Raw genomic sequence first — 27,376 nt, 5'->3', positions numbered from 1 at the left:
AAATGAAGGTAGGTTTTCCTGCATGCTTTAATGCTATACTTAGCTGAACCGAATGCAAGCACCTGTGGTCTCTTCAGTAGCCACAAGCAGAGCCCATATTCCCTTGTGTAAAAATCATCATGGTGCAAAAACAGTTGTCCCAAATGTCCAGAACTGCTGCTTAGTTTTTGTTTTGTTTTGTTTTTTAAGGATAAGTTGTAGCGTATCTTTCTCAAACATCCCCTAATGTTTGCAGGGTTTATTTGGAGCAACACAGCCCTCACAAACGGGAAGCCTTTTTGGAACAGCTACCAATACGAACACTGCTACTGCATTTGGAACTGGGACAGGTCTCTTTGGACAACCCAATACAGGATTTGGTGTTGGTGGCTCGGTATGTCAGCTGGGAGTAATGAGGTCCTCAGGGGTGTGGAAGTAGCTTGTTTCTTTTCGCTCGTGGCACACTTGTGCTCATCGGTGTTCTCCCATGCCAGAAGTGAAGTGCTTTTGCAAGTGCTTTTCCAGTGGTGGTAACTGCAATGTTGGTCAATGGTTAGAAAGGCCCAATAATTTTGGCTTTGAACAACTCTTGGAAGATTTTGCCAAAAGCCTAAGAAACTTGTAAACTGAGAGCGACTGCCCAGCCTAGGCATCATTTCTTGGCACTCTGAACCATAATTTAGCAGACCTGACCTGAGTTTCGCAATTGTGTGCACCCGGCTCCCATGACACACTTTTCCTGGTTAACTCAAACTACACTTCTCCTTTGCATCCCCAGTGGGGAACTGTGGTTTAATACCTGTTTCCTAACTAGGGTTTTAAATCTCTGCAGATCTTGGATCTTAAACCACAGGTTGAACACAGTTTGGACCTGTGTAGTAAACTGACGTTAAACCACAACCACTCATTTTTGGATGTAACAGGGATCTGTAGTTCAAGCAACAATGTGAGGGGTGGGGGCATGCCACTCTGACGCTCACTCACTGCTTGCCAAATTGTCACTCTTGTGGGTGTCATCTGTAAAACCTCAGCTTTCGCCATTTGGCTGCTCGCCCATCAGAGCAATTCTAGCAGGAACCTTGCACATTCCCATGCTGGACTATGAAGTTTCCACATGTTGGGTATTTCCTCCTGATTTACCAGGCAGAGTACATGTGATTCTTAGACCGAATATACCATGCTGTCTCTGCCTTTCTCTCATTTATTTTTGTCCCTGCCTCTATCCACACAGTCAAATCTTCTCTCTCTCTCTCTCTCTCTGCTCTAATCCTACTGCCTTGTGCTCCGTTCCTTCTTCCCTCCTTCAGCCTGGTTCTTTATTACACCTTGTATGCACCTGGTGGGACAGAGAGAACCAGTAGGGACACCATTGTATCAGACTCTCTAGGGAGCACTGGAAAGGGAGTGCTAGAGGTGCTGCTGCTCTGTACATCAATGAGGGCATAGTGGGATTCATCACCAAGTAGTTTTCCTCCCTCCTACCTTAAGTGCTGGACGGAGGTTTGTCTCAGCAGTCACCTCCCTCAGGCAAGGAAAGACTTTCCTAGCTAGGACAGGGCAACCCTAACCCCCACCGCTGCAATGGCTTGTCCTCGAGGCCGAGGCAGTGCTGGGAGATGAGAGGGAAGAGGGGACTCTTGCATGCTCTTCCCCACTTGCAGCCCTCTTTACTCCTCCTCTTGCTCAGCACTGTGCACTATGCAGCTGTCCTACGCTGACACCAAACTGCTGCTGTGGACCAGCACAGACGTAGTCAGTAGGGAGAGATAGCTGATGATGTGCGTTCTGTGGATGGCCGCACATCCTTTCCAAATGTTTAGAACACGCTATGATTCTACGTAACATTTCTACGATTGGCTGCTAACTGAGAAAAAGCTAATATCCCTTTGTGACCAGGGCGTGGGCTGTGGACAGGGAAAAGAGAAAGAGACCCTGTGACATTTAGAATGCATATTTCTCCTTCAGTCCCTCTTCAGCAACAAGCCTGCTGGATTTGGAACCACGACAACCAGCGCGCCCTCGTTTGGAACAACTACGACCGGGATGTTTGGTAACGGATTAAACAATTGCTTTCCCTTTGGCATAGTCACGTAAAGAGCCTTAAATCTATCATTGTTTCATTGAGTATAGCACACGGTATGTGGCAGACTAATTTATGTGAGATTATGATGTTTGTGGGTCTTAAATTCTGTGTCAGTAAGCCATGCTACATGGCAGGCAGCTGCGAGAGCCCAAGTGCTTCTGGCTTTGCTTTTGGCAAGAGTTTCCTTTTGAGTGTCTCGTGGCCTTCCTCAGATCCATGGAAAACAAAAAAAGGCTTTTTTCCCAGTCAAGCAGCAGTACATTTCCCCTGCCTCTCTGTTGGTGATTGGAGAGGTCTGGAGAGAGTTCAGAGCCCTTCTCATTCCTTTCAGGGGTTCTCCTCCTCCAGTGTCTTGGTGACAGACTTCCCTGGGGAGTCTGGGAAGCATTTTTACCTTCTTGAACAGCAGCTTATGCTGCAGCTAAAAAGATTCCTGGGTACAGTACAGCTGATGACGACGACGGGAACCTCTCAACCAAATGCTACTTTTGGGTGAAAGGCAACCCCATTTTCTTTCATCCTCTGGAAATGCAAGTGGGTTGTGTGTGTGCTAGTGATGTCAGGCAGACCAGGTGCTGTGCCTTATGTAATAGTAATAATAATAATAATAATAGTGATAGTAATTTTATTATGTATATGCCACCCATTCAACTGGGTGGCCCCTTGGGGCAGCGTCCAACAAAACATTAAAACACATAACAAACACATGCATGGAGGAGAGAGAGGCCTGGGTGGCAAACACAGCCACTTGCTGTTCTTTACTTGCAGGTTTTGGTGCAAACACCACGGGAAATAGCCTGTTTGGAAACAAGCCTGCAGCTGGGGCTCTGGGCACGGGACTTGGAACAGGATTTGGAACAGGTAAAGAATAGGAAGATGCCACCCTCAGAAGCTGCTTCCCCCCTTCCCTCTTTCTCACTGTTAGGCACTTAGCCAGGTTTCTGGTGCCATGACTGGGATTCACTAAGCATAACAGCAAGCTTCCAGCAGTTGCAAATCCATCGGCACCCTTCCACTTTCCTTCCTTCTCTAGACTGCTATTTCCCCCCTCTCGCCAAAATCTTGCTGCCTCTATCTTACTGCTGCTTGTGCCGTTCTAGTCACTGAATACGTTGGATGCTCCAGCTAACTTCATGCTGGTTGTCAGCGTCAGTATGTTCCAACTCTCTCTCACACACAGCTCCTGCCCTTATTGTAAAGAGTGACACACCTATGAGACCTTCAGTTAGCAAAACCACTTCTGCATTATAGAGAAGAATGGTCCGCATTCATAGCACACATCCTTTATATTCTTGCTCCTGAAATGAATTCTGGCCATTGAGCCAAGCTGGTGGTGAGGAAGGAGAGCAGTTCCCTGGAGCACTAAAAAGGATGTCCTCCTGTGAACTGTCTGTAGGGGAGGAGGGCTGCTTATGTCTGTTTTGTTGCTGGCTGCGCATGTTGATGTTCCACCTCCTGCTCTGTTTCTCTTCCTTTCTGTAGCCCTGAGTGCAGGACAGACTTCGCTGTTTGGGAACACCCAGCCTAAACTAGGGAGTACGCTGGGAACAGGAGCCTTTGGCGCCCCTGGATTTAATACGTCAACAGCTACTCTGGGCTTTGGAGCTCCCCAACCTGCGGCGGGTAAGTGTCTCATTAACAAATGAATAGCCTGGACTTAAGTGGAAGAGTGGGCCTGCATGAGGTCGCGCCAGGTCATTGTCACTTTGAGCGCTGGACTCCAGCTCCCATCCGTCCATTTTTGTATGGAAAGCCAGCTGCTGTTCTTTGAAATGCTGGAGCCAGCCCTCATTTGGCACACGTGTGGCTTGGTGGCAAATTCCAAATGGTGGGGGATGCAATCATCAAAGCGTGGCACGTGTTGGAAATGCAGCAAGAGGTTTCCAGGACTAAGTTAATAATTCCCAAAAGTGGTTTCCAACTGAATAAGGGACCCAGTTTCTACCTCATTTCGTCAAAACCGGAGGGGTTAAAAGAATGGTTTGTAGCTGTACCTATTAAGCCCCGGTAACATTTTGTTTTTATTGGATGACTTTTGTCAGTGCAGTGGATGCAGCTTGTAGGGCAGGCATAGGCAACCTTCGGCCCTCCAGATGTTTTGGACTTCAATTCCCGTCATCCCTGACCATTGGTCCTGTTAGCTAAGGATCATGGGAGTTGTAGGCCAAAACATCTGGGGGGCTTAAGGTTGCCTATGCCTGTTCTAGGGGAGGATAGGACTTTCCCCACTTAGCTTACCTGCTCCATTGCAGGCACCTGCTCTTCTGTCAGCGAGTTGTTACAACCCCTTTGGGGGATATTGGGCTGACATCTTCCCCTCTCATTCATTCAGCTTTGACGGACCCAAATGCTTCAGCTGCTCAGCAAGCGATTCTTCAGCAGCACCTCAACAGCTTGACATACTCGCCCTTTGGGGATTCCCCCCTCTTCAGAAACCCGATGTCTGACCCAAAGAAGAAAGAGGAGGTTTGTCGTGGGAGAAGGGAACATGGCTGAGAGGGTGACTAGATTATGCCAGGTCGAGAAAGGGTCCGAGAAGGCCTTTTCTACTTTGGAATCCAGAGCTAAAACTGATTCAGGACAGGTGCCAGAAAGTACTTCTTCACACAGTGCATAATTAACCTACAGACTTGGGTGGAATGAAGGGGGTGAGCAATCAACTCTGGCCTCTTGCAGAAGCGGTCTGTCTCTCCCGCTGCTAGCAGCCTGTTGGGGAGGGAGAAGGAAAAGGAGGTTGCAGTAAAAGCAGGCGAGAGAATCTGATAGGATAGCCGCCTCAAGTTTGCAATTGTGTGTGTGTGTGTGTGTACAGAGACTGAAGCCAACCAATCCAGCGGCCCAGAAGGCATTGACCACCCCTACTCACTACAAGCTGACGCCTCGCCCTGCGACCAGGGTGCGTCCGAAAGCTTTGCAGACCACGGGCTCCTCTAAATCCCACCTGTTTGACGGCCTGGATGATGATGAGCCAGCCCTGTCGAACGGGGCCTTCATGCCCAAGTAAGTGTTGGATCTAGACTTCTTCATACGCCGAGGTGGCTTGGGGCGCCTGCAAATCTGAAGTGTGAGGTGTCCGGCAGCATATCTCGGTGGCCTTGAACTGTGTTGCATTCTGGCTCTGACCCAGCTCTTGCTGGAGGTAATTGGTACTTAATGATCTTGAACGGAGTAACAAGTGCCAATTACAGCCAACAAGAGCTGGATTAAAGCCAGAATGCACGCTTCAGTTGGCACAGTGGCTCTTCCTGAACTCTTTAACACGATATATACGGTGGTGATGCAGCCCTCTCTGGGTTAAGGTGCAACCCAATTATAGGTCACAGCCCACCAGGTAAAGGCCACTGGCATCTCTTATTAGTCATCTTTTTCACAGCAAAACATAGTTCAAAAGGAGCTCTTCAATGTCATTAAATAAATAAGAAAACCACACCTACAGCTGGCCCAGCTAAAGCCTCCAGTGTCTTGCAGTGGGCGAGAGAAGGGCTTCCACAGTCCAGATCTGCGGTGTGATGGGGGAATGCAATTAAAAATAAGTTGAACTAAGAAGGGAGTGAGGCAGCAGTGATGAATTTCTCCTCTGTCTTTTTGGTCTTTCTTAGGAAAAGCATTAAGAAGCTAGTTTTGAAGAGTATCAAGGCCAGCAGCCTTTTCTCTCCGACCAACTGTGAAGCTGATGACCTTGCCTCTCCCTCGGAGTACCCAGAGAACGGGGAACGGTATGTCTGCATGGACACCTTTAAAAAACCAGGACCTTGGTCAGGTTTTCCTTTTTGAAGTAAGCAAACTCAGCCTTAAAGGCGCAGCTCCATCTGCGGTTGTTGCATTTAAACCATGGGCAAGTCTAGCCTGTTCTAGCCTTGGCACTGGGAACGTTGCGCCCCTTGTGCTGCCTGAGTAATGCTCACACTGTGTAAAAGGGATTGCGTGTCCAGGGGGGGGAAAGACTTTGGTGATCTCACCTGCCACTGAACACCATATTATATTTTGACTATATACAGTTTTGGCTTTATGCACTTACCTGCAGAATGTAAGCTGAGAGTTGCCTGTACTTAAGAAGAGGGGCGGGGGAGCCACCGTTCCTGGAAATCCTGCTCATTGCTCTCTCTGTGTGACTTCAGATATCTTGCTCACACCCTTTCAAGTCTATCTTGAGTAGCCTGGAATATTAGAAACTTAATTAATAGTGAAAGCAGAGGATGTCATGGTACTGTGGGTGTGTGCCCTTGGACTGTGAAATAAAAAGATAAAGGGACCCCTGACCATTAGGTCCAGTCATGACCGACTCTGGGGTTGCGGCGCTCATCTTGCGTTACTGGCCGAGGGAGCCAGCGTATAGCTTCCAGGTCATGTGGCCAGCATGACTAAGCCGCTTCTGGTGAACCAGAGCAGCACATGGAAACACCGTTTACCTTCCAGCTGTTGTTGTTGTTTAGTCGTTTAGTCGTGTCCGACTCTTCGTGACCCCATGGACCAGAGCACGCCAGGCACTCCTGTCTTCCACTGCCTCCCGTAGTTTGGTCAAACTCATGTTTGTATCTTCAAGAACACTGTCCAGCCATATCTACTTGCACGTGCTTTCGAACTGCTAGGTTGGCAGGAGCTGGGACTGAGCAATGGGAGTTCACCCCGTCGTGGGGATTCGAACTGCCAACCTTCTGATCGGCAAGCCCTAGGTTCTGTGGTTTTTCATAGCGGTGTGTTTGTATTTCGGTTATGAAGCTTTTTCTTTGGGGCTCACATGGTTGACCTTAAATGTTGTGGCTTCCTTAGATTCCACTTCCTTTCCCGGTCAGCTGATGAGATCCACAGGCAGGATGGAGAGCAGCAGGAGGAGGAAGACTGTCCTCGTGAAGTCACGCGGTACTATTCCAACCCCATTGCCAAGCCCATCCCACAGACCCCCGAGAGTGCCATGCACAAGCACCACAACAATGTGGACGACACCCTCCTCGCCCTGAATGTGCGTCCTGCCCTGCGGAACGGGCTGGAAGGCAGCAGCGAGGATGCCTCCTACCACGAGGAGTCCCTGCAGGAGGACCAGGAAGAGGAGGCAGAGGGCATGCACCAGGCTCATCCGGCAGGTGAGGCAGGTGGTGGTTCTCCCCCCCAGAAACGCCCCCAAGCACAGACTAGGAAAAGTAGGAATTGTGCAGAGGAATGGTGGGGCGGGCTGCTTATAATGCGCATTGTCATTTCAAACTATGTATGACCTACTTTTCTACCCTTGGATCTCATTCAAGTGGCATTTTCTTCTTTTAAAAAGCAAATCTTGGTGTTTCTTTTTTATATATATAAATATTTATTGATTTTCCACAAAGAAAAAAAGAATTAACAGAATTTTAAAACAATATCAAAAAAGAAAGACAGAACAAAAATACAAAATACAAAAAAGAATACAAAAATACAGGAAAACGAAAAATAAAAAGTATAAAACATTACATCTTATCTTCATCACAGTGTAAATTGGGACCTCCTCGGGTTCCCGTCCCTGTGGTTCTTATACACCTTTCTAAGTAGCAAATTCTACCTTCGAATAATCACCTTTTATAATACATCTCTTATATTCCTGTTCTAAATAACCTCTTCAACTATTCCACAGTTTTATTTACCACTTAATTTCTAATCTAAAATATTACTTTAGCATACTTTTTAAAATACAATTTAAAATCTTTCCACTCCTCTTCAATCGCTTGTTCTCCCTGGTTGCGGATTCGTCCGGTCATCTCCGCCAATTCCATGAATTCCATCATCTTCATCTGCCATTCATCAATCGTTGGTAATGCTTGCTGCTTCCAGTATTTAGCAATCAAAAGTCTCGCTGCTGTAGCGGCATACATAAAAAAGGATACCTTCTTCTTAGGAATCTCCTTTCCTACAATGCCCACTAGGAATGCCTCTGGTTTCTTAACAAATGTGCCTTTCAGCACTTTCTTAAGTTCATTATAAATCTTATTCCAGAAGTCATTCACTAGTGGACATGTCCACCACATGTGGTAAAATGAACCTATTTCTTTCTTACATTTCCAACATTTGTTGTCATGATTGTGGTATATCTTTGCTAACTTTTCTGGTGTAAGATACCATCTATACATCATCTTCATTATATTCTCCTTTAATAAACTACACGCAGTAAACTTAATATTCTCCTTCCACAACTTTTCCCAATCCTCAATCATAATGTTATGTCCCACATCCTTTGCCCACAAAATCATAGCATTTTTAGTTTGTTCATCTTTTGTATGCCATTCTAGCAACAATTTGTACATTCTAGAAAGTATTTTCGTCTTGGGTTCTAATAATTCTGTTTCCACCTTTGACTTCTCTGTTTGAAAACCAATTACTCTATCCATTTTAAACACTTCATTTATCTGATGGTATTGGAGCCAATCATCTAGTTTACCTTTCAACTCCTCATATGTTTTTAACTTAAATTGGTCTCCATCTTCAATCAATAAATCTCTATATTTCAGCCAACCGGTCTCCGTATTTAACCTTTTGCGAGCCTTGGCCTCCAAAGGTGAAATCCATTTAGGTGTTTTCCTTTCTAATAAATCTTTATATCTGAACCAAACCTTATACAATGAATTTCTAATTATATGCCTTTTAAAGCCTCCGTGGGCTTTTACCTTGTCATACCACACATATGCATGCCAACCGTAAACATTGTCATAACCTTCTAAATCCAAAATATCTGCGTTTTCCAATGTAAACCATTCTTTCAACCAACAAAAGGCAGCTGCTTCATAGTAAATTTTAAAATCAAGCAGGGAGAAGCCTCCTCTTTGCTTATCATCTGTCAATATCTTATATTTGATTCTTGGCTTCTTCCCTTGCCATATGAATTTCGATTGCACCTTTTCCCATTCCTTAAAACAATTCAGCTTTTCAATTATTGGCAATGATTGAAACATAAACAGCATCTTTGGCAATGCATTCATCTTAACCGTTGCTATACGGCCCAACAGAGACAATTTCAATTTGGTCCACATTTCTAAATCTTTCTTAACTTCATTCCATAATTTCACATAATTGTCTTTAAACAGATTTAAATTTTTAGAAGTCATATTAACACCAAGGTATTTCACTTTCTTGACAAAAGATAGACCAGTTGCATCTTGCAATTTTTCTCTCTCCTCCTTACTCAAATTTTTATCTAATACTTTAGTTTTTGATTTATTCAATTTGAAACCTGCTACCCTTCCAAACTCTTGAATTACTTCCAGTGCCCGGTGTTTCTATTATTTTCAAACACTGAGTTGGCCTTCTGAAGGTTTTGATGACCTGTCGGTGCAGGTTTCATGGACCAAACTGCTCTAGCAGCAAAAGTCAGCTTGGATTGGCAGACCTTTGAGAAAATGGTCTTGTGAATTATCCAAGAATGTGCTTCAGGGTATAAGGAGCAGGTTTACATTGTGTCAGACCAGATGTCTGTATAGCTTAGTGCTGCCAACGCTGGCAGCGAGTTTGAACCCAGATCCTAGTTACTGCTTCTTTCATCTTCCTCCCCTCTCCCCTGCCCTGCCCACGTATTGCCTTCCTTAGCAGGGCAGGGCAATACAAGGCCATGCAACTGGATCTGTACCATCAGATTGCACCTGCAGCCTTACCAAAACATTTCTAGCGTTGAGATGTTTCTAGGAATGCTGCAAGATTTGTGGCTGTCATTTTTCATAACTAATTTTACTAGGTACTGAATCACTTTGTAATCTACTGCAGATGGTTAAGGTTGTCTGAGTGTTTTTCTCCTTAGTCAGTTGTAAATCTAAAGTGCCTTCATTGCTCCCTTTCATATTCTTTAGCATACGTATTATAATCTTGAAGTAGGTACATCTGCATTCTCTGTGGCTCATTTCTTTGCTCTTCTGGCCTGCAAATGAATCAGTGTGCCTGTTGCAGAAGTTGCTGAAAGGAGTGACCTTCAACCAGTTTTGGTTCTTTTAGGAATTGTTTTAACCCGAGTTGGCTACTACACCATTCCATCCATGGAAGAATTGGCCAAAATGACAAACGACAAAGGAGAATGCAATGTGACAGACTTCACCATTGGCCGAAAAGGTAAGGATGCTTCTCTGCACAAAGACCTTTTCTGCTGAAACTGCCTTTCCAAAAGCTCAGGTAAGTCCCACCTGGAATGAAGGTCAAGTAACTGCCTAGTTTAAGAGGAGCAAAATTCAGGCCATTGAAACATTGTTAAAGTACCAGGCATGTCTCTAGGGTCACTCAGGCCATTCACACAACAGTTCACCGGAGTCTGCTCTAAAGGTTCCTGTGTGTTGACGAGGGGAAAAGGTCCCTCAAGCCCCTGCCCCCGTTTTGTCAGGAAGGGTCAGAAGAATTCCCCTCTAAGCATTTCAAGTAATCTGGTTGTTGGATATTAGTCATAGTGGTTGCGTCCCCACGGTCTCTCTCCTCAAGTAACAACAACAACAACAGTTTATTGCAATATGCAGTGTACATGTGCTTAAACCCATCAACTCTTGAATGTGATCACAGTAACAGGGACCTACAGTACAGATGACAAAGCTGCACACAATGTGCACAAATTAAAAGTTGCTTGGATGCATAAATGACGCTCCCAGGTAACATGATTCCAAAACCTGATTTGTGGCGTTAACTGGCCGGGGGCTGGTCTAGGTGTGTGTCCCCCCCCCCCCCATAGACCTTTCTGGGAGTTTCCGCCAGACTCCTGCTGCAGCTTGTGTGCTTCTTGCATAGATTTCTGGTTATTGCTCACACTTGACCAATGAGCTTCCCTCGTTCTGTTGCAGCACCACTGTTGGTTAAGCTGATGCTGAGATCATAGAATTGTAGAGTTGGAAGGGGCTCCCAAGGGTCATCTAATCTGTTCATCTCTTCCCCCCCCCAAAAAAAGGCTATGGCTCAATCTACTTTGAAGGCGAAGTGAACCTGACTAACCTGAACCTGGATGAGATTGTGCACATCCGTCGGAAAGAAGTGATTGTCTACCCAGACGATGAACAGAAGCCACCCATTGGGAAAGGACTGAACAGGTAAATACAGACCAACCTGGTGACGGCTCACGTTCACCGTGAACACGCTAGCTCATCTGTTAGGAGTGTTTGCCTCTCCGGCCTCCCAACCCTCTTCGTTTCTTCACAGGAGAGCTGAGGTCACTTTGGATGGCGTTTGGCCCACTGACAAAACCTCGCGTTGCCTGATAAAGAGCCCGGAACGGCTAACCGAAATGAACTACGAAGGCAGGCTGGAGGCTGTCTCCCGGAAGCAGGGTGCCCAGTTCAAGGAGTACCGCCCTGAAACTGGTTCGTGGGTATTCAAGGTAATAACAGCTGTGTATAAGTAAATGGAAACAGCTTCTGTACCAAAGTGGGTTTTTTTCTTTCCTTGGCCTGTAAGATTTTAAGGCACCCTCCAAAGACAGGGATAATTGCAAATTTACACTATTGTAAATTGCAAAAATACACTATTGCACAAAATTCCAACCGCCCCATTTTGGCGATTCCTCAGAAATACTTCATCCCCCACAGGATGTGCTTCTTCTCTGCACCCCTAGCCCCAGGATGTTGTCAGACCAGCTCCTATCGTCTTTAACCATTGGTGCCATTCTTGGCTGCAGCAGATGGGAGCTGGAGCCCAGTATCAACTGCAGGCTCCCACTCTCTGGTGTCCCGGCCACCGGTATAACTTGACAGACAGGGTATTGTCTTCACTTACTGACGTCCACAAGCTATTAGTTCAGGCCCTCACCCATGCGGGCTTTGGTTTCTGTCCAGGTGGCTCACTTCTCAAAATACGGTCTGCAAGATTCTGATGAGGAAGAGGAGGAGCACCCATCGAAAGTGGAGGCAAAGAAACAGAAAACGGCTCAAGTGCCCCCGCCAGGCCAGTTGGCGTCTCAGCAAATGGCTCTAGGTGGGAAGCCAGCACCTCCTTCCAAGGTAAGGGAAAGAAATATCATGTGGACTGTAAAAGGGAAGATTGTAAAGGGGAAGATTGTAATAAGTTATTCCGTGGCAGGAGAGGAGGCAATAGAGGGCGTGTCTCCAAATGGCTTTGACCAAGTTAAGTGCAGGTGTTAAGTGCTTAGGGACCCAGGTGGCGCTGTGGTTAAACCACTGAGCCTAGGGCTTGCTGATCAGAAGGTCTCTTCTGGTCCTGGTGATCCAGGATGTAAGAGGACAGGTGAGCCTTGTTGCTTGTCTAGAAGGAGCATGTACAGGAAAGGGGTTTATTTTGGCTCTCCTGTGCTTCAGGAGGAAGGGCAAGATAAAACTAAGGAATAGGTCAGAATTTCAGCAGCTTAAGTTTCCACAGTTGGCCTCGTTCCCTCTGCCTGCCTGAAGCCGTTTCCTGGAACTGGGTTGAGTGGAGGAGTCATGATGATGCCAGCCTAACACTGCCTATTGTGACATGGCCGTGCCACAGTGGTCTCTGTCTCCACTCCTACATGATACTTGCTTTGCCAGCTCAGCAGCTGCTCTGTTGTGAGGCGCTCTGCCAGATCCAGAACTGGGGTGGGTGCCTCCGTTGATATTTCGTAGCAGAAGTTACTTAGACGCTCCGTTGCTTTGGATCTTTATTGCATTGCCTCTTCACTCCTGGTGTCCGCAGAGCCCAGATGTTGAGCAGCTTGGGAAGGTTGTGGAATTTGACAGCGACATGGCAGACATCACCCAGGAGCCGGCCCAGGACTTGGTCGCGGAAGAGAGTTTTGCAGAGGAGCAGGAACCAGTGACAGCTTCTGCACACATTGCATCCTCTCTGGACATCAACCCTCACACATTGCAGGTGAGCCCCTCCTCGTTTGTGTTGCTTGCCTTGTGTTGCTTCTCCTTTGCTCTTGGACTCGGACCTCACCACTTGTTCCCATAAGCGGTTACACCTGCTCTTCACTCTGCTCTGAGCCTTCTGTGGCCTATATCTGTTTGTTTGTTTGTTTGTTTGTTTGTTTGTTTGTTTGTTTGTTTCATAGATTCTCCTTTGCTGTGTTGGCTGGGGCTGATGGGAGTTATAGTTCAGTACATCTAGAAGGCATTAGGTTCAAGGCTGCCCAATATAGTAGAGTATCCTTTTCTGGGCAGCAGGAAATCCCAGGTGGGACAGATTTGACAGGTGGGCAGGGCTGCCCCTCTGACATCGCTTTGACACCAGGCCCTGAGCTTTGGATTTCTGACCATCGGGGCTCCAAGCGCAGCATCCCTGTGCTTCTCTTTGAGCATCTGAAAGAAGTGGGTGGGTGTGCTTTGGGGGTAGATGGCCTCGCAGGCCAAATGGGACTCCCGGCATGCCAGAATTGGCCTCCATGCCAGAGCTCCCCCACCCCTGCTGAACATATTTACAAGTCACATGCCCTGCCTTTGAACCAATCAGAAGATGCAGCCCTCAAAACTGGGGGTCTCAGAACGTCAGCAACCTGAAAGGTCCATTTACAGTAACTGGACAAAGGTTCCTTTTTAACTCCTTGGTTTTATCTCTTGCTTTTAGGATTGTTATGTCAGTGGATATTGAATAAGCACACTAGGGGGGGAAACAACCTTCAACTTTTTAAAAGTCCTCTGAAATGTATGATAACCTTGCTCTGTACTTGCTTCCAGATCATGAAAGCCTCCTTGCTTGTGGATGAGGAGGACTTGGACCTGATCCTTGACCACCGTTTTGGCAAGCAGGCTGCACCAGTGGACACATCCCAAGACCTCTGTTCCCCCAGACTTCCCATCTCCTCCTTGATGCGAGGGCGCAAGAGCCGCCCCTCAGGTACAGTAAGAACCCGGGTCTTTGTGCTAGCGCCAAGGGGGGAAAGGTTCTTAAATGCGAAGCTCTGCTTGGGACAGACTTTCTGAGGCTAGTCTGACATTATGCTTAGCACATCGCTGCCAGGCAGTTCCTCTCATTGCTTGGCCTTTGGGACTCTGTTCAACAAAGGATTGAATTAAAAATAAATTGGTTAATGCTACATTTCCAAGACTTTGATGTTTGTTGAATTGTGCTCTGTGAATTTTCCTACTGCGTATGAGCCACTTTTAAGACTTTCTGGAATGGTGTCCAATAAATTAAGTAAAAGAAGTGAGGGAGCATTTTGAGGAGGGTGGGGGAGAGTAAGCCCCCCTAAGGCACCCCAGGCACTTCAGGGTGTGTGTGTGTGTGTGAGCTGTCATTAAACAGAGCAGTGAGGCCTTTGGGCTTTTCACGAGTGTCACTGCAGACACCAGTGGCCAGTCTGTATTAGTCAGTTTACAAATACTGTGTTCTTTGACGTATTATTCTGGCTGCTCTAATGTTGAACCAGGGGGAGCATTTGAGATCCATTTAGGAAAAAGCCCACACATTGCAATCAGTTTAGAACAGGAGGGGGGGGGCGGATCCAAGGCTCACCAACCCTGAAGAAAACCAGACAGGAGTGTTTGGGATCCCAGAGCAGTGCTGCATATCCCATTTCTGCACATAGACAGACTTTAACGCACACATCCCCAGCAAAGTGGCATGATCCCAGAACATGAGCAAAGTTCAGGATGAAACCTACAGAGCCCTCATAAGGGTTCCTCACATGTTGCTGTGGAAACTCGAGGTTTAAGATCCCAGAGTGACAACTAACAATCATAGGTAACGTCAGTCTTTTCCCTGGAGTCCATTCACCCATTCAGCTGCGTAATAAGGTGATGCGGACACAGGTCTGAACCAATCATTCGTCAAAGATTGTGACTGTACCTTTTGGCCTTAAGTGAAGGTCTGGAAACTTCAGCTGGTTTGAAATGCTGCTGCCCAAGTCCTGACGGGGACATGAATTGGGGAGCAGTAGGCATGTTGCAGCCCTCCCTCAGGTCACCGGAAGCCAACGCACTTGCGCCCAGAAGCATGCTTTTGAGCGGGTGGGTGGGTGGGGGGTTAGAATTGTGATCTGTTAGAAATCTTGTCTTCCTAATCAAGGCCTTCCTTCTCCTCCTCCTTAGTTGGTGGGCTGCTGCAGTCAAGACTCTCAGGCGGATCTTTACGCGTCCCAACTCCCTCCCTCCAAGACAGATGCAGCCCAAGGACTTCCTTGCTGGGCAGCGCTCTTCCTGCCCCAACTTGGTCTGTCGGTTCTCCACTGACCGGCGCGTTCACAATGCCCAGCCTGGATCCTGACATGCCACTGAAAACAGTGGGCGTCCGCAGGCATCCTGAGCTGGTGCCTCTGGAGAAGTCTGTCACCTACGGGAAAGGAAGGCTGCTGAAGGATATGGCCCTCTTCATGGGACGCTCCTTCCGTGTCGGCTGGGGGCCCAACCGGATCCTCGTCCACAGCGGGGAGCAGCTGAGCACATTGGGCGAGCCAGAAGATCTCCGCAACCAGTCCATGGAGTATGGATTCTTGCCAACACCTGTTGCTCCTAAACAGTGAGGCGTCATTCTTTTCTTAAATATCAGTCTTCTAATGTGTTATGCAGTGAGCCGAGTTATCTGGCTGGCTAGTCTAGTTTGTGCCACAGAGGCAGGACTAATCTCTTCTTACCTGTTCACTCTAGAGGGTGGGTGGGGAACCTCATGCAATTTTCTCAGCCTGCTGCACTTGGTATCTGGTGTTCTGCTGCACTGCAAGAGCAGTCGTTCCTGCCCTGGGTTTTTGTTTATTTCCTAAAACTTGTGTATTGCTTGGGTGTGTGTGTAAGAAAACCCCAAAGCAGTCGAGTTCTGGACTTCCTTCAGCATAGCAGGTTCCCTCTCCCTACTTTGTTTTGAGCTCACTTGCAGCATAACAGAAGCCTTTTCCAGGACTGCGCATATTGGTCTCTCCTGGCAGGAATTGCCATCTTCCAATAATATAGAGAGGCAACTCTCTCAGCACAGCACCTTGGCATCACTTGGCTCCTCCAGAAACAGCAGAGCTTTCTGGTTATAACCATTGGAAACTGCTGGGTTTGCCTTCTTGTCCTCTTTCCATGCATAGGGCCTGTGCATGATGAATATTTTCTTATTATGGTGCTCCTTTTAAGCTAATGGCTTGGCTGAAATTCTGTGCTGTTTTATCAAATGGATGTTTGTGAATAAACCCACAAACGAAGAAGCAATGTCTTTGAAAAAATGCTTCCCACCACCTACTTACCCCATGCTTAAACTTTTGAAGCTGTGCTTAATTTGTAAGCTTCCTTGAGGGCGTATTATTTAGAAAGGCAGCCTGTGTTTATTTTTAAATAATTGAATATTGCCTTGACTGAGCCCATAGGTCAGGCAACCACTCATCTCCCTTGATCTGTGTTCCCGATGCCTCTGCAGGCTCTCGGAGTCTCCCTTTAAGGTTCACGTGGAGAAGCTGAGCTTGGAAGGAAAGGCAGCTGACGAGGACCTAGACTCATACCTCGTTCCACTGGAGATCAAGCTGAAGCAGAGCACTGTCCACATGGATGAGCCGTGCCCTTTCCTGACCCCCAACCCTGGTGTAGCTGCTATCCACGAGTATGCCAAGTGGGCGACGGAGACGTCTGCAGACCCAGAAGAAAGGGAAGAAGGTGGGCACAAAAATGGATGCCAAAGAAAAATGATTGGGGGGGGGGGGGGGTTGGAGGAATTGGAAATGTCAGGCTGAGCTCCCGTCATGTTGAGGGAGGGTTTTATGAACCAGCTTTTTGAGGAGAGCCTGCTCTGCCCTGTGGCTGTGAAGAGGCAATTCTGCCTTGGCCAGCGGTAGATGGTGCATGCAGGCATTGAATAACCGCTTAGCATCTTTCTATGGCCCAGTCTCACGTCCCACCATGGGCTCACGCCCCAGCACTTGTTTTAGAGCAAAATCACTGTGGAAGACACACGGCCTGCTATCTCCAGCAGCTGCTGTTGGCCTCCCAAGCTGTGATGCATGGAGAGATGGTGGATGCTAGGAACAGGAGAGACTCCTTGGTCTTTCTTGCTGTGGGTGCAACTTAAAGGGGCCAAAATGAGAGGACTGCAGCATCATGGCAGGATCAGGCAGAAGCTTTTGCAGGCCCTTGGTGCCTTCCTAGAATTGGATTTGGAAGGCCCAAGGCGACTTGGTGGCCCGGGGTATTTCTGCCCTCACCTTCATTGTCCAGATCACAGCTGGCCACAAGCAGAGAGTGGCAGGTGATGGACAGAGCAGAGGTAGCAGTGCACAGTCCAGACTTTAAGCTCCAGTGTGGGGTAATGGTTGAATGGCCTTAGGTGCTCTGCTGCATGTGTGTGGCTGGGACCCTGTTTGCGGCTGCCTCATGGGATAACACAGGGCAGGCCTGCAGGGTCACGTGCTGATCTCTCTTTGCTCTCTCGCCAGCTGCAGTGAAAGACTGGTGCTTGGTATGGACCCTGTGTGAGGCGCTCTGGGGCCACTTGAAGGAGCTGGAGGCCCGCTTGGATGAGCCCACCGAGTACGTCCTTGCTCTGGAGCGCCGGAGAGCCTTCTCCCACTGGCTGTCGCAAACGGCTGCTGAGCGGATCAAGAACGAGGTCTCGCTTGCCCAGAACGACAGTCCTGCCCAGGCCGTCTTCAGCTACCTTACTGGGAAGCAGATCAGCGAAGCTTGCCGGTTGGCGCAACATTCTGGTAAGACGGCGGCTTTTCACCTGGACCCAGGATCTAATAAGGAATCTGCTGGTTCCTGTGGGCAAAAACGGTGTACTGCTTAGCGGGTTGCCTGGAGAGGGCGAAGCAGGCAGAATCTTGAATTACAGGCTGTCCCTTCCTGTGGTCAGGGTATTTGAGGCCCTTCTGCCTCCAGAGTGAGGAGTCTCAGGAGAGAAGTAGATGGCTTGGTAGTGGGTTTCCCTGGATGAAGGCCCAGGCTTGCGGAAAGGTGCTTGTCTGTTCCATGGAAATTGCTAGCGCCAAAATAAAAAACAAAAACCCTGCCTTACAACAGGCTTAAATCAACAGATCCTTTCTGATGATACTGAGGGTGGGCTACATGCAGCACTCCCCAAGCAAGAAGCAATCTATCATGTAGCTGGACTTGGCTTTCCTATGGGCAGTTATTTTCTGCCTAAGCCAGAGTGGTCCTCCCCCCCCCCCAAAAAAGGTGCTAGAGCACCAATGTCTGCACTGCTGCCACCTTTTGGCCAAGCAAGCCCGTCCCTGGGCCCAGGTAGTTCACATTTCAGGAGAGGCTGCTCATTGGGGTTTGTGTCTCTTCTGATGTGCTGCTGTTGCGTTACAGGGGACCACCGGCTGGCTCTGCTCCTCTCGCAGCTGGCAGGGAGCCAGGATGTCCGGGAGCTCCTTGCCATGCAGCTGGCAGACTGGCATGAGCTCCAGGCAGACTGCTTCATCCAGGAGGAGAGGCTGCACATATTTGCCCTTTTAGCTGGCAAGCCGGTAAGTTGCGGAGCCTGTGCTCGGCCACTTGTGATAAGAGGGTCACATGGACACACAATGCCACCACCAGGCCAGCGAGCCTCTGTGGGTGTCCCTCTTGCACAGCAAAGATACCGTGTTGGGCTCTGTGCCTGGCCCACACTGACTCTCTGCCTCGGCCCTTTCCCTCACTTGTGCAGGTGTGGCATTTGTCAGAGAGAAGGAGCATCAACATCTGCGCCCATCTGGATTGGAAGCGTTCTCTCGCCATCCACCTTTGGTACCTGCTTCCTTCTACAGCGCCTCTTTCCAAGGCCCTCAGCATGTATGAAGCTGCATTCCAGGTAGGCAGAAGTTGCAGTCCTGTTTGGCCAGAGGGGCCAGCCTTGAGCCCAATCCCTAGAACTGAGACACTCCAGCCTGTTGCTGGACAGGATGATGTGCTGTGCTGCTGCTAAGCTTCCTTTGCTCTTTGGCATATGCAGGAACATCACAGACGTTCTGGAACAGACTAAATATCTGTGTCTAGGTCTGCATCTGGTTTCCCACAAGGGACACCCAGAGGCCCCCACGGGAAGCCCATATGCAGGACATGAGAGCAGGCACACCTCTCCTCCTGCTGCCTCTGATCCTGTGGGACAGGTAGAATTGGCAACTGTTCCCCATCTGTCAAGCTTGCTGGGGGGGGGGGGGGGGAGGCGGGAGAGACAAGCATCCAGCTCAGTGTCCCCATCTCTACATCTCATCAGTGCCCCCTTGGAACAGGCATACGCAGGAGAGAGGCCTTTCCTTATTCCTGCACCTGCTTCACCTCATTCACTGGTATTGTGTTCGCAGGACTCCCCGGAGGGAGAGAAGTATGCTTGTTCTCCGCTGCCTCCATATCTGGAAGGCTCAGGCTGTGTGATTGAGGAAGGCGATCCACAACACCCCCTCCGAGACGTGTGCTTTCACCTGCTAAAGCTGTACAGTGATAGGTAACTTTTCCATGTTTTCCTGCACCTGCTGAAGGCGGACTCTGCTCCGCAGATATTCAGCTGCCCTAAATCTTTAGGTCTTTTAAGGTGACACAAGACCCTTTGCAACAGACTTCGCAAGGCTGTCTCTCTGGAATCTCTTTCCTCCTTGTGAACTTGGGTTATGCTGCAAATGTTGCATTTAGCAAAATGTGGTGACCTGACAAGAAGATCCTGGTTTCTGCCCACTCTGCAGGGAGGAGCTCCCCAGATAGCATTACTGATATCACTATTATTTATAAAAATTTCTATACAGGATCACATGGTGGTTTACAATATAAAAGCACAAAAATGCATACCATAGTAACAGATGAAAACAATAACACACACACACACACCCCACACACACACACACAGAGAGGTTTAAAAGCCCATGTTGTTGTTGTTTAGTCGTGTCCGACTCTTCGTGACCCCATGGACAAAGACCATAGATTATTTAATTAGCCAAAGGTCTGGGAGAAGAGGAATGGTAAGCACCCTGCTTAAAAAGTCCCAAATCAATTTACAGCCATCTGGTTGGCCACTGTGATATATCTGTGAGAAAAGATTGGCCATCAGTCTGGTCCAGCAGGATCTCCTCATGTCCTTAGGTGGTTTTAAAAAGAAAGAAAAAAGTATTGTATACAGAAAGTTGTGTGCCTGTCAAAACAGAGCCATGGGATGTAGAACCCCTACCTGCCAGTACCCCTTCCCCTCCACTCCTGTATATATTGTGTGGAGGTGGATACTGAAGTCCAGGACCCTAGAAGCTTAACAGTCTTGTGGTGGTGGGCATTTAGTTCATCTTCATTGCTTCTTTGTCATCCCCAACTTAGGAGTTCTAGTTATGATTCGTATCCAGTGGACATTGGGCCCAACAGTGGAGTACCTTTATGGCTCATTCAAAATTCAGTATCGGGGCAGAGGGAGAGAGGAAGATGCATTGGTGCCAGGGAATGACTTCTGTCTTGCATGTGGCTGTGGGCAGTCCTGCCAGTCTCACGAAAGGTCATTTGCCCCAGTTTGCCCTTTAGGCCTGGACTTCCAGACCCTTCTGCTTCCTTGGAAAGTCTGTCGGCGTGGCCAGCCGGCTTATGCTGTTCCCTTCCTTCCTCCCTCGTGTTCCCTTGCAGGTGTTACGATCTCCACCAGCTGCTTGACCCGAAGAGCATCACAGCTGACCCCTTGGACTACCGCCTCAGCTGGCACCTGTGGGAAGTGCTGCGTGCCTTAAATTACACCCACCTCTCAGAGCAATACCAGGGGGTGCTGAACGCCAGCTTTGCCGCCCAGCTGGAGAGCGAGGGGCTGTGGGAATGGGCCATCTTTGTGCTTCTTCACACCCCCAGTGCAAAGTAAGCGTGGAGCCCTCCTTTGTCTTGCAGGGCTCTTTAGTGGGTGTGTGGGTTTTATCGGATTTCTTCCCACAGGAGGAGGGAGATGCATCCTGTTAATGTAACATCATGCTATTTGAAATGGTGGCATCCTCTTTGGGGCAGAGTGTGATCTGCTCTCATTTAACAGCATTGCTATTAATAAAATTGGTCCTGTGGGCTCTGAACATGCACGGGTTTTTAGCAAAACACCCACTGATGTGCTACAAAGCTTTTAAGAACTATTCTCTAAAACACGAGCCTGTTTAGCTACGATTGTATTAAAATATTTCGGTATCTTTCAATGGAATAGAGAAATTAACTTTTCTTCCTTTTGAGTCATATTCTAAGAACTGATTCAAACATGCATGCACATCATATAAAATTTCTCAGGAGTTAATAACACAGCTGAATACTTGAAGGGACTTGAACAGAACTGTGTCTGAGAATCATCCCATCGGGTGATTGATCAGTAATGGCTCATTCACATGTTCCTTTGATACTACAATCCTTTATAACTTGCTTACACAATGCTGAGGGCAGCCTCACCCAACCTGGTGTCCTTCCCCCAGGCGCTTGGAGCGACAGTTCTCATAAGCTGGAACTTTGAGAGGAGCCTGGGGCAGAAGGGGTGGGTGGCGTGATCAGATGAGCCTACAGTTAAGCTGTACTTTGCTGAGTCAGGCCGTTCCTCCATCTAGCTTGGGAGAGTCTACTGGGAGTGGCAGACAGTGGTTTTTCTGGGCCTTAGCCAAAGGAAGGCCTTTGACAGCTCAGCCGCTGGACAGCCTTTGACATGTGCTTTGCCACTGAAGTCCCCGTGAATTGGGGGCAGGGAGCAGCATTTGGAACCGTTTCCCCGGCTGAATTGTGTGCATAGAGCTATTGCTGCTTTATGAAAGGTCCTATAAAGAGCGTTTCTCTTCCCACCAGCGTGCGAGAGAGAGCCGTGCGTGAGCTGCTGAACCGCCACTGCAGGCTGCAGGAGACGCCCGAGTCATGGAGCAAGGAAGCCTTCCTGATGGAGAGGTTGTGTGTGCCGCCAGAGTGGATCCACGAGGCCAAAGCCGTGAGGGCCAGGATGGAAGGGGACAAGCATAAGGAGGCTCTCTACCTGTTCAGGGCAGGGCACTGGAATCAGTGCCACAGGCTGGTCACCAGGCACTTGGCTTCAGGTAAGGCTGGCTTCCTTCCTTCCTTCTCCCGGGGGATGGAAGTAAACAGGGTGTCTAATTGAGTTTTGGACTGCCTTTACCAAAACAAAGAACTTGCAAACAGTAGGATTTTGCCTTGCTTCCTAAAAGGGGTGTGTGTGTGTGTGTGTGTGGCTTCTATCGTTATTATTTATTAAATTTGTACGCTGCCCTTCAACGGTTCACAACATAAACATACAAAATGAAAACACGAAATGCATAATAAAACAAAAGCAGTTCAATTCCCGCCCACCCTCACAAAAGCCATAGATAAGAAAGGATAATAAGATAATCAGCGTAGGGGATAAAATTGAACCCTGAGGAACCCACACTGAGGTCTCCACGGGGCTGAAGAGCACTCTCCAAGCATCACCCTCTGGAAATGACCATCGAAGTAGGAACAGAAGCAGCGCAAAGCGGTGCCACCCACCCATAACTCGGGCAGCTGCTCCAGAAGGATACCATAGTCGTTGGCATCAAAAGCTGTTGAGGATAATTAACAGTGACACATTTCCCCTGACTCTTCCCCAACAAGTCAGCATACAGGATGACCAAAGCAGTTTCTGTGCCAAAACTCCAATTTAAAGGACTCTAGAAAATCTGTTTGGGAGTCCTCAACATCACCTCTCAGACTAGTCTGTCAGCTGAGGCAGAGAGATCTCTGGGCAGTGAGACAGGCGGTAAAGCAACAGAATCCCTAATTTGTCCCAGTTGCCCAAAGCCAGGGACACACACTCTAGATCCCCCTTACAAAGTGAACAGACACCCTCAGGAGGCAAAGGTGCCCTCTCCTAGTGGTTGTTTCTTCTTCCTGCTCACAGCTTCAGGGTGCCATGTGTCCCGTTCTTGCCAACATCTGAAAGTCGTGTCAATTTTAACATCTGTGCCTGCCTTCTGGGGAGTTGCTGTTTTCCCAAACGTTCTGCCAGGCACAGTAGTGTCGAAGTTCTCTTATTTGTTCATCACTCGCCGTCTTCCTCTTTCAGATGCCATTATTAACGAAAACTACACCTATCTGAAAGGGTTTTTGGAAGACCTGTCTGCTCCAGAGCGCAGCACCCTCATCCAGGATTGGGACACCGCAGGGCTGGTTTTCTTAGACTACATCCGGATCATTGAGATGCTCGACAGGATTCAGCAGGTGACACACTCGGGATGAGGATGGTGTCATGGCATTTGTATCCCACCTTTTTCTCCCAAGGAACTCCCAGGGGCTTGCACACTTCTCCCTCATTTAATCCTCACAGCACAACAGCCCTGTGAGGAAGGCCCAAGGTCACCCAGGGAGTGTCATGGCTGCATGGCAATATGAACCCCAACCTCCCAGCTTCTAGTCCAATACTCTAATCACCACACCAGACTGTTGCATTCTGCCTGCTCCCTTACAGAGAGCTCTTTTGGGAATTTTCTTCTTCCCAGTCACACGCTCATTGAGCCTGACGTGCGTATTCAGGGGAAACTACACTGCGTGCCCCTGTTGAAGCTAGTTCAAAATATAGGGAGTACTGCATTTGAATGCTCCTGTGTTGAGACATTCCCTGCAGGTGAAAAATAATAAGCTAGCATGTCAAGGGAAAATGTTCATTTGGACATGCTAGTTTTCTACTTGCAGGGAGATGGGCTTACCAAGGGAGGGTGTTGCCATGCAGTTGAAGTATGGGGGTCTTTCCACCTGCTGTGCTCTTCCCCCAAGGAGAGGAGGAGGAGGAGGAGATAGCCCTCTTTTTTCTTAGGCTCTAGTGCCCCGCTATGAGCATGGACAGTTAAATGCTGCAAAAGGTGATTCAGAGGCTGAGACTTGCCTGCTCACTGTGTCTTCTAGCTTGGGGGTGGGGGTGGGGAACTGCCCGGACTCCCCAGGTGCATGAGGCTCAGCTTCCCATTCCAGTCATCTGAGGAATTTCTGGGAGGTAGAAGACCTTCAGATGGCTTCACAAGGCCGGGGGCTGTTTGAATAGTAATGGTGGTCATTGGATACACCATTGCGAACACTTGCCTTGAGATTTTTTTGGGGGGGTGGGGAATCTGCCCTGGGGAAATTCCTCTGGAAGAAGCCTGACATGAGACATTTTAATAACGAGGGAGATCCCCAGCGGGGCTGTTGTCACCCCAGAGAGTGACGCTTCTCCCTTCTCCTGGATTTGCTTTTCAGCTGGATTGCTCCGGGTACGAACTGGAGGAACTGCACACTAAAGTGACGTCCCTTTGCAACAGGATAGAGCTGCTCCAGTGCCGCAATGCCAAGGATAGGCTGGCTCAGTCTGGTAAGGCTGTGGGCACGCTGTTTCCTTCCCTTTGAAGAATAATAATAATAACTCTTCTGCAATGTGGCTCTGAATCTTCATGGCCGCTATCATGTAAAATGCAGCAGCACCTGGAGGCTTTTGTGGTGTAGAGTTTAGGTAACTCCACAAGTCCATCTCGGTGGTTTGCAGTTGCCTTGTGGAACAACGCAGGGCACGGGGCATGTTGCAAAATGTGGGCTTCATTGTTACTGTTCCTTTATTTCATTTATGAATCCCTTCCCGTGAAGCATTTCCAAATACCAAATGATTGCGTATATAGAAACAGTTAAAACAATTACCGGTACCTCTGTGAAACCAACTTCAAGTAAGTTCAGAGGTTTGACTGGGTTTTTTAAAGAAACAACAACAACAAACCCAATTTAGAAGGCTTTCCTCATCTTCAGAAAGCCAGCACCTGCCTGATGCGTAAGAGGAGTGGCTGGCTGGACTGTGTGCTCTGCTGTGCCTGGGGCTGTTGATATTTCCTCCGGCAATCTTAATTCTGGCTTGGGATTCATCTAGTCCAGCCTTTTGCATGATGAATTCTGCATATTAGTTAAATAAGTAGTATATATGGTATAGTTTTTATAAAATATTCAGGGATTTATGATATGTAAAATGAATCATGGAAAGAGAAGAAGAGAAGTCATTGATATTTTAAGGATGTACAAATGAGTATTTTAAATTGGAAAACAGAAAATTTAATAAAAAATTCTATTACACTTGTAACCTGAGGTCAGCCAAGAGCACACCCTAGACTAGACCACTCGTGTCTGGTAAATGCAAGGGCTTCTCTCTGTGGAGGTCCATTCCCCTGGGAAATGGCTGAAACAAGCTTAACTGTAAATACTTTTCAAAGTTTTTTGATACATTTGTTCACTCAAGCCTTCACCGTTTTGCCCATTTTTTTACACTCTTTCTCGCACCCAGAAATGGCCAAGCGCATTGTGGACATCCTGCGCGTGGTTTTGAGCCTGCAGCACCCTCCGGACTCCATATCGGACTCCACCCCAGACGTGCAGAGAGTGCCGCTGCGCCTGCTCGCCCCCCACATCGGCCGCCTCCCCATGCCCGAGGACTACGTTCTGGAGGAGCTGCGTAGCCTCACCCAGGGCTACCTGCGGGAACTGACGGTGGCGGCGCAATGAGGGCAGCTTGCCTCCTCGCCCTGGACATAGCTTCCTTCTCTGAACGATTCGTCTGCCCTTTGGCCCCAGTGCCCAGGGGTGTAGGCAGCCCCCTTCCTGAACAGTGCGCAACTCCTTCCCACCCCGGGGTGCTGCTCAGCCACCACAGTGGGTGAAGTGCAGAGACTGGGCTCTGATGTTGGGACACCTCCCCCCCCCCTCGCCCCTGCTTTCTAGTGTTAATAAAGCCTTTGCCACAGCAGAAGCCAGCTGTGGGGGTCACTGGACCTGTTGTGGGCAGAGAGCGAGGCAGCGGGAGCACCTTACAGATGGCACAAAAATATCTCTCTCTCTCTCTCTCTCTCTCTCTCTGTGTGTGTGTGTGTGTGTGTGTGTGTGTGTGTGTGTGTGTGTGTGTGTGTGTATACAGTCAAATCTCCATTTCAGCTGAGCTCTGGTCAGGGTTCGTTTGGGTTTTTTTGGAGGGGTGGGGGCTTTGAGTGTGTCCTGCGCTGCTGGGTTTGGACAAGTGGAGCCAGACCTGCTGCCCATGTGCCTTATGGGGGGGCTGAGTCAGATCTGGGTTGTGCTGCCTGGCCTTTGCAAAGGAGGGAGGGAGGGAGGTGGAGGCACAGCCAGGGTTTGTGCTTCTGATCCTTGCAGGGGGTGGGGGGCTGGCAGGTTCCCCTCCTTTCCCATAGCCTGGCTTTGGGAGACTGGCTTGAGTCTTCAAGCCGAGCTGCTCCTGTTCTTCTTGCCGAATTCCTTTGCAAGAAAATGGTGGGGTAGGGGGGACGCAACCTGATTTTAGGTGTTGTGCTCTGCTGGAGGGGGGGAGGGGGGTAATGGCTCAAACCAATCATTTCAAGGTGGTTATGTTGAACGTGTTTGCCATGTGGTTTCATCATATTGCCGAAAGGGAATTCCAGATGCGAAGCTGCCGAGCTAGCTGGCTGGCAGCCTCCAGGGCCCCGGTGTGGACAGTTTGCCTGAATCTCATAGGGCAGGGCGAGGCCTGGTGGGGGTGCTGCCCCTGCGGCCAGTTGTGTGGGACCCCTGGAGGCAGTGCGTGTCTGCGTGTGCGTGTATGTATTGGGGGGGGGTGCCAGCAAAGTGGTGACGCATGAAGATTATGTAAAGGTTTTTATTAAAAACTATAAATAAATGATCCAGATTATTTTCTTGTCTGTTTTTCTGGAAATACCTTTATAAGAAAATAAAAAATGTTTATAGCATTTTCCTGATTGCTTCTCTCTTTTTTCTCTCCCTTCCCTGCCCCTCTTTTAAGAATCAAATGGCTCAACCTCAGACTTGGGTCTCTATTGTAACTAGCAGGGCAGTGTTCAGTTCCGGGGTGTGTGTCTCCCTCTTTAGGAGGAAAGGTGCAGGCACAAGAGTTGGGTGTGAGGGGAGCTGTGTTATTCCTCCACCATTCAAGGTGCTACGCTCTGTATACATTCCTGGGCATCATGAGTGGCAAAGGGGCTGCTCCCCTCAGGCCTTGCTTGCAGGCTTTTCCCTCTCACCAAACACTGTGACTGGAGAGAGTGGGGTGAGATTCTGGCCTGGGATTGGAAATTGGAGCTCTCCTCCCCACCCTGGCATTCTCCTTATACGATACAAGAAATATTTGCAACACTTTGAAGACTGGCTGTCTGTGTCAGAGACCATTTTGTAACTGCTCTGTAGGGACCCACTCTGTAGCTGCCTCGCCTCAAGTCTGGATTTGCTACAAATCGTCACAACCCAGTTCCGGATTCAGAGAAATTGGTTGCATTCCCCAACTGAACAGGATCATAGAATTGTCAGGGTTGGAAGGGAGCCCAAGGGGCATCTAGTCCAACCCCCTGCAGTGCATGAATCATTTGCCCAATGTGGGGTTTGAACCCACAACATTGAGGTTTAAGAGTCTCGTGCTCTACTGACTGAGCTATATGGCCTTCAGCTGGATGCAACAGGACCTTCCGTTTTCATTATGGTTCTGCTCTAGCTCCTCAATCAGAAGCATCACTTACTACTTCGACAGTGGAATTTGCTGCCAAGGAGTGTGGTGGAGTCTCCTTCGTTGGAGGTCTTTAAGCAGAGG

The 27,376-nt window shown here is 48.5% G+C and overlaps 1 protein-coding gene across 7 annotated transcripts in view; it reads left to right on the top strand.

Moving 5' to 3' along the window:
* Window positions 1–26,525, top strand: part of NUP98 (nucleoporin 98 and 96 precursor) — a 44,017-nt gene extending 17,492 nt beyond the window's left edge. For 2 of the 7 annotated variants that reach the window (XM_060274068.1, XM_060274067.1), the window contains exons 10-34: window positions 236–373; window positions 1,945–2,029; window positions 2,831–2,923; window positions 3,545–3,685; window positions 4,395–4,528; window positions 4,875–5,062; window positions 5,662–5,778; window positions 6,833–7,143; window positions 10,004–10,117; window positions 10,935–11,073; window positions 11,183–11,360; window positions 11,815–11,979; window positions 12,653–12,829; window positions 13,636–13,795; window positions 14,989–15,415; window positions 16,292–16,524; window positions 17,307–17,570; window positions 18,181–18,338; window positions 18,518–18,661; window positions 19,155–19,294; window positions 20,446–20,667; window positions 21,619–21,860; window positions 22,865–23,019; window positions 24,031–24,142; window positions 25,094–26,525. In XM_060274068.1, coding sequence (XP_060130051.1) covers window positions 236–373; window positions 1,945–2,029; window positions 2,831–2,923; window positions 3,545–3,685; window positions 4,395–4,528; window positions 4,875–5,062; window positions 5,662–5,778; window positions 6,833–7,143; window positions 10,004–10,117; window positions 10,935–11,073; window positions 11,183–11,360; window positions 11,815–11,979; window positions 12,653–12,829; window positions 13,636–13,795; window positions 14,989–15,415; window positions 16,292–16,524; window positions 17,307–17,570; window positions 18,181–18,338; window positions 18,518–18,661; window positions 19,155–19,294; window positions 20,446–20,667; window positions 21,619–21,860; window positions 22,865–23,019; window positions 24,031–24,142; window positions 25,094–25,311 — 4,455 coding nt within the window. In that variant the 3' untranslated portion in view covers window positions 25,312–26,525. Of the gene's footprint in view, window positions 1–235; window positions 374–1,944; window positions 2,030–2,830; window positions 2,924–3,544; window positions 3,686–4,394; window positions 4,529–4,874; window positions 5,063–5,661; window positions 5,779–6,832; window positions 7,144–10,003; window positions 10,118–10,934; window positions 11,074–11,182; window positions 11,361–11,814; window positions 11,980–12,652; window positions 12,830–13,635; window positions 13,796–14,988; window positions 15,416–16,291; window positions 16,525–17,300; window positions 17,571–18,180; window positions 18,339–18,517; window positions 18,662–19,154; window positions 19,295–20,445; window positions 20,668–21,618; window positions 21,861–22,864; window positions 23,020–24,030; window positions 24,143–25,093 lie in introns of all 7 variants that reach the window. The other 5 variants (XM_035116387.2, XM_035116386.2, XM_035116390.2 and 2 more) reach the window with 4 other exon arrangements.
* Window positions 26,526–27,376: the final 851 nt, after the last annotated feature.

Source organism: Zootoca vivipara, chromosome 4, assembly GCF_963506605.1.
Source record: "Zootoca vivipara chromosome 4, rZooViv1.1, whole genome shotgun sequence".
Classification (NCBI taxonomy): domain Eukaryota; kingdom Metazoa; phylum Chordata; class Lepidosauria; order Squamata; family Lacertidae; genus Zootoca; species Zootoca vivipara.
Note: the sequence above shows the minus strand (reverse complement) of the source record. Positions and strands in the feature narration are given on the sequence as shown.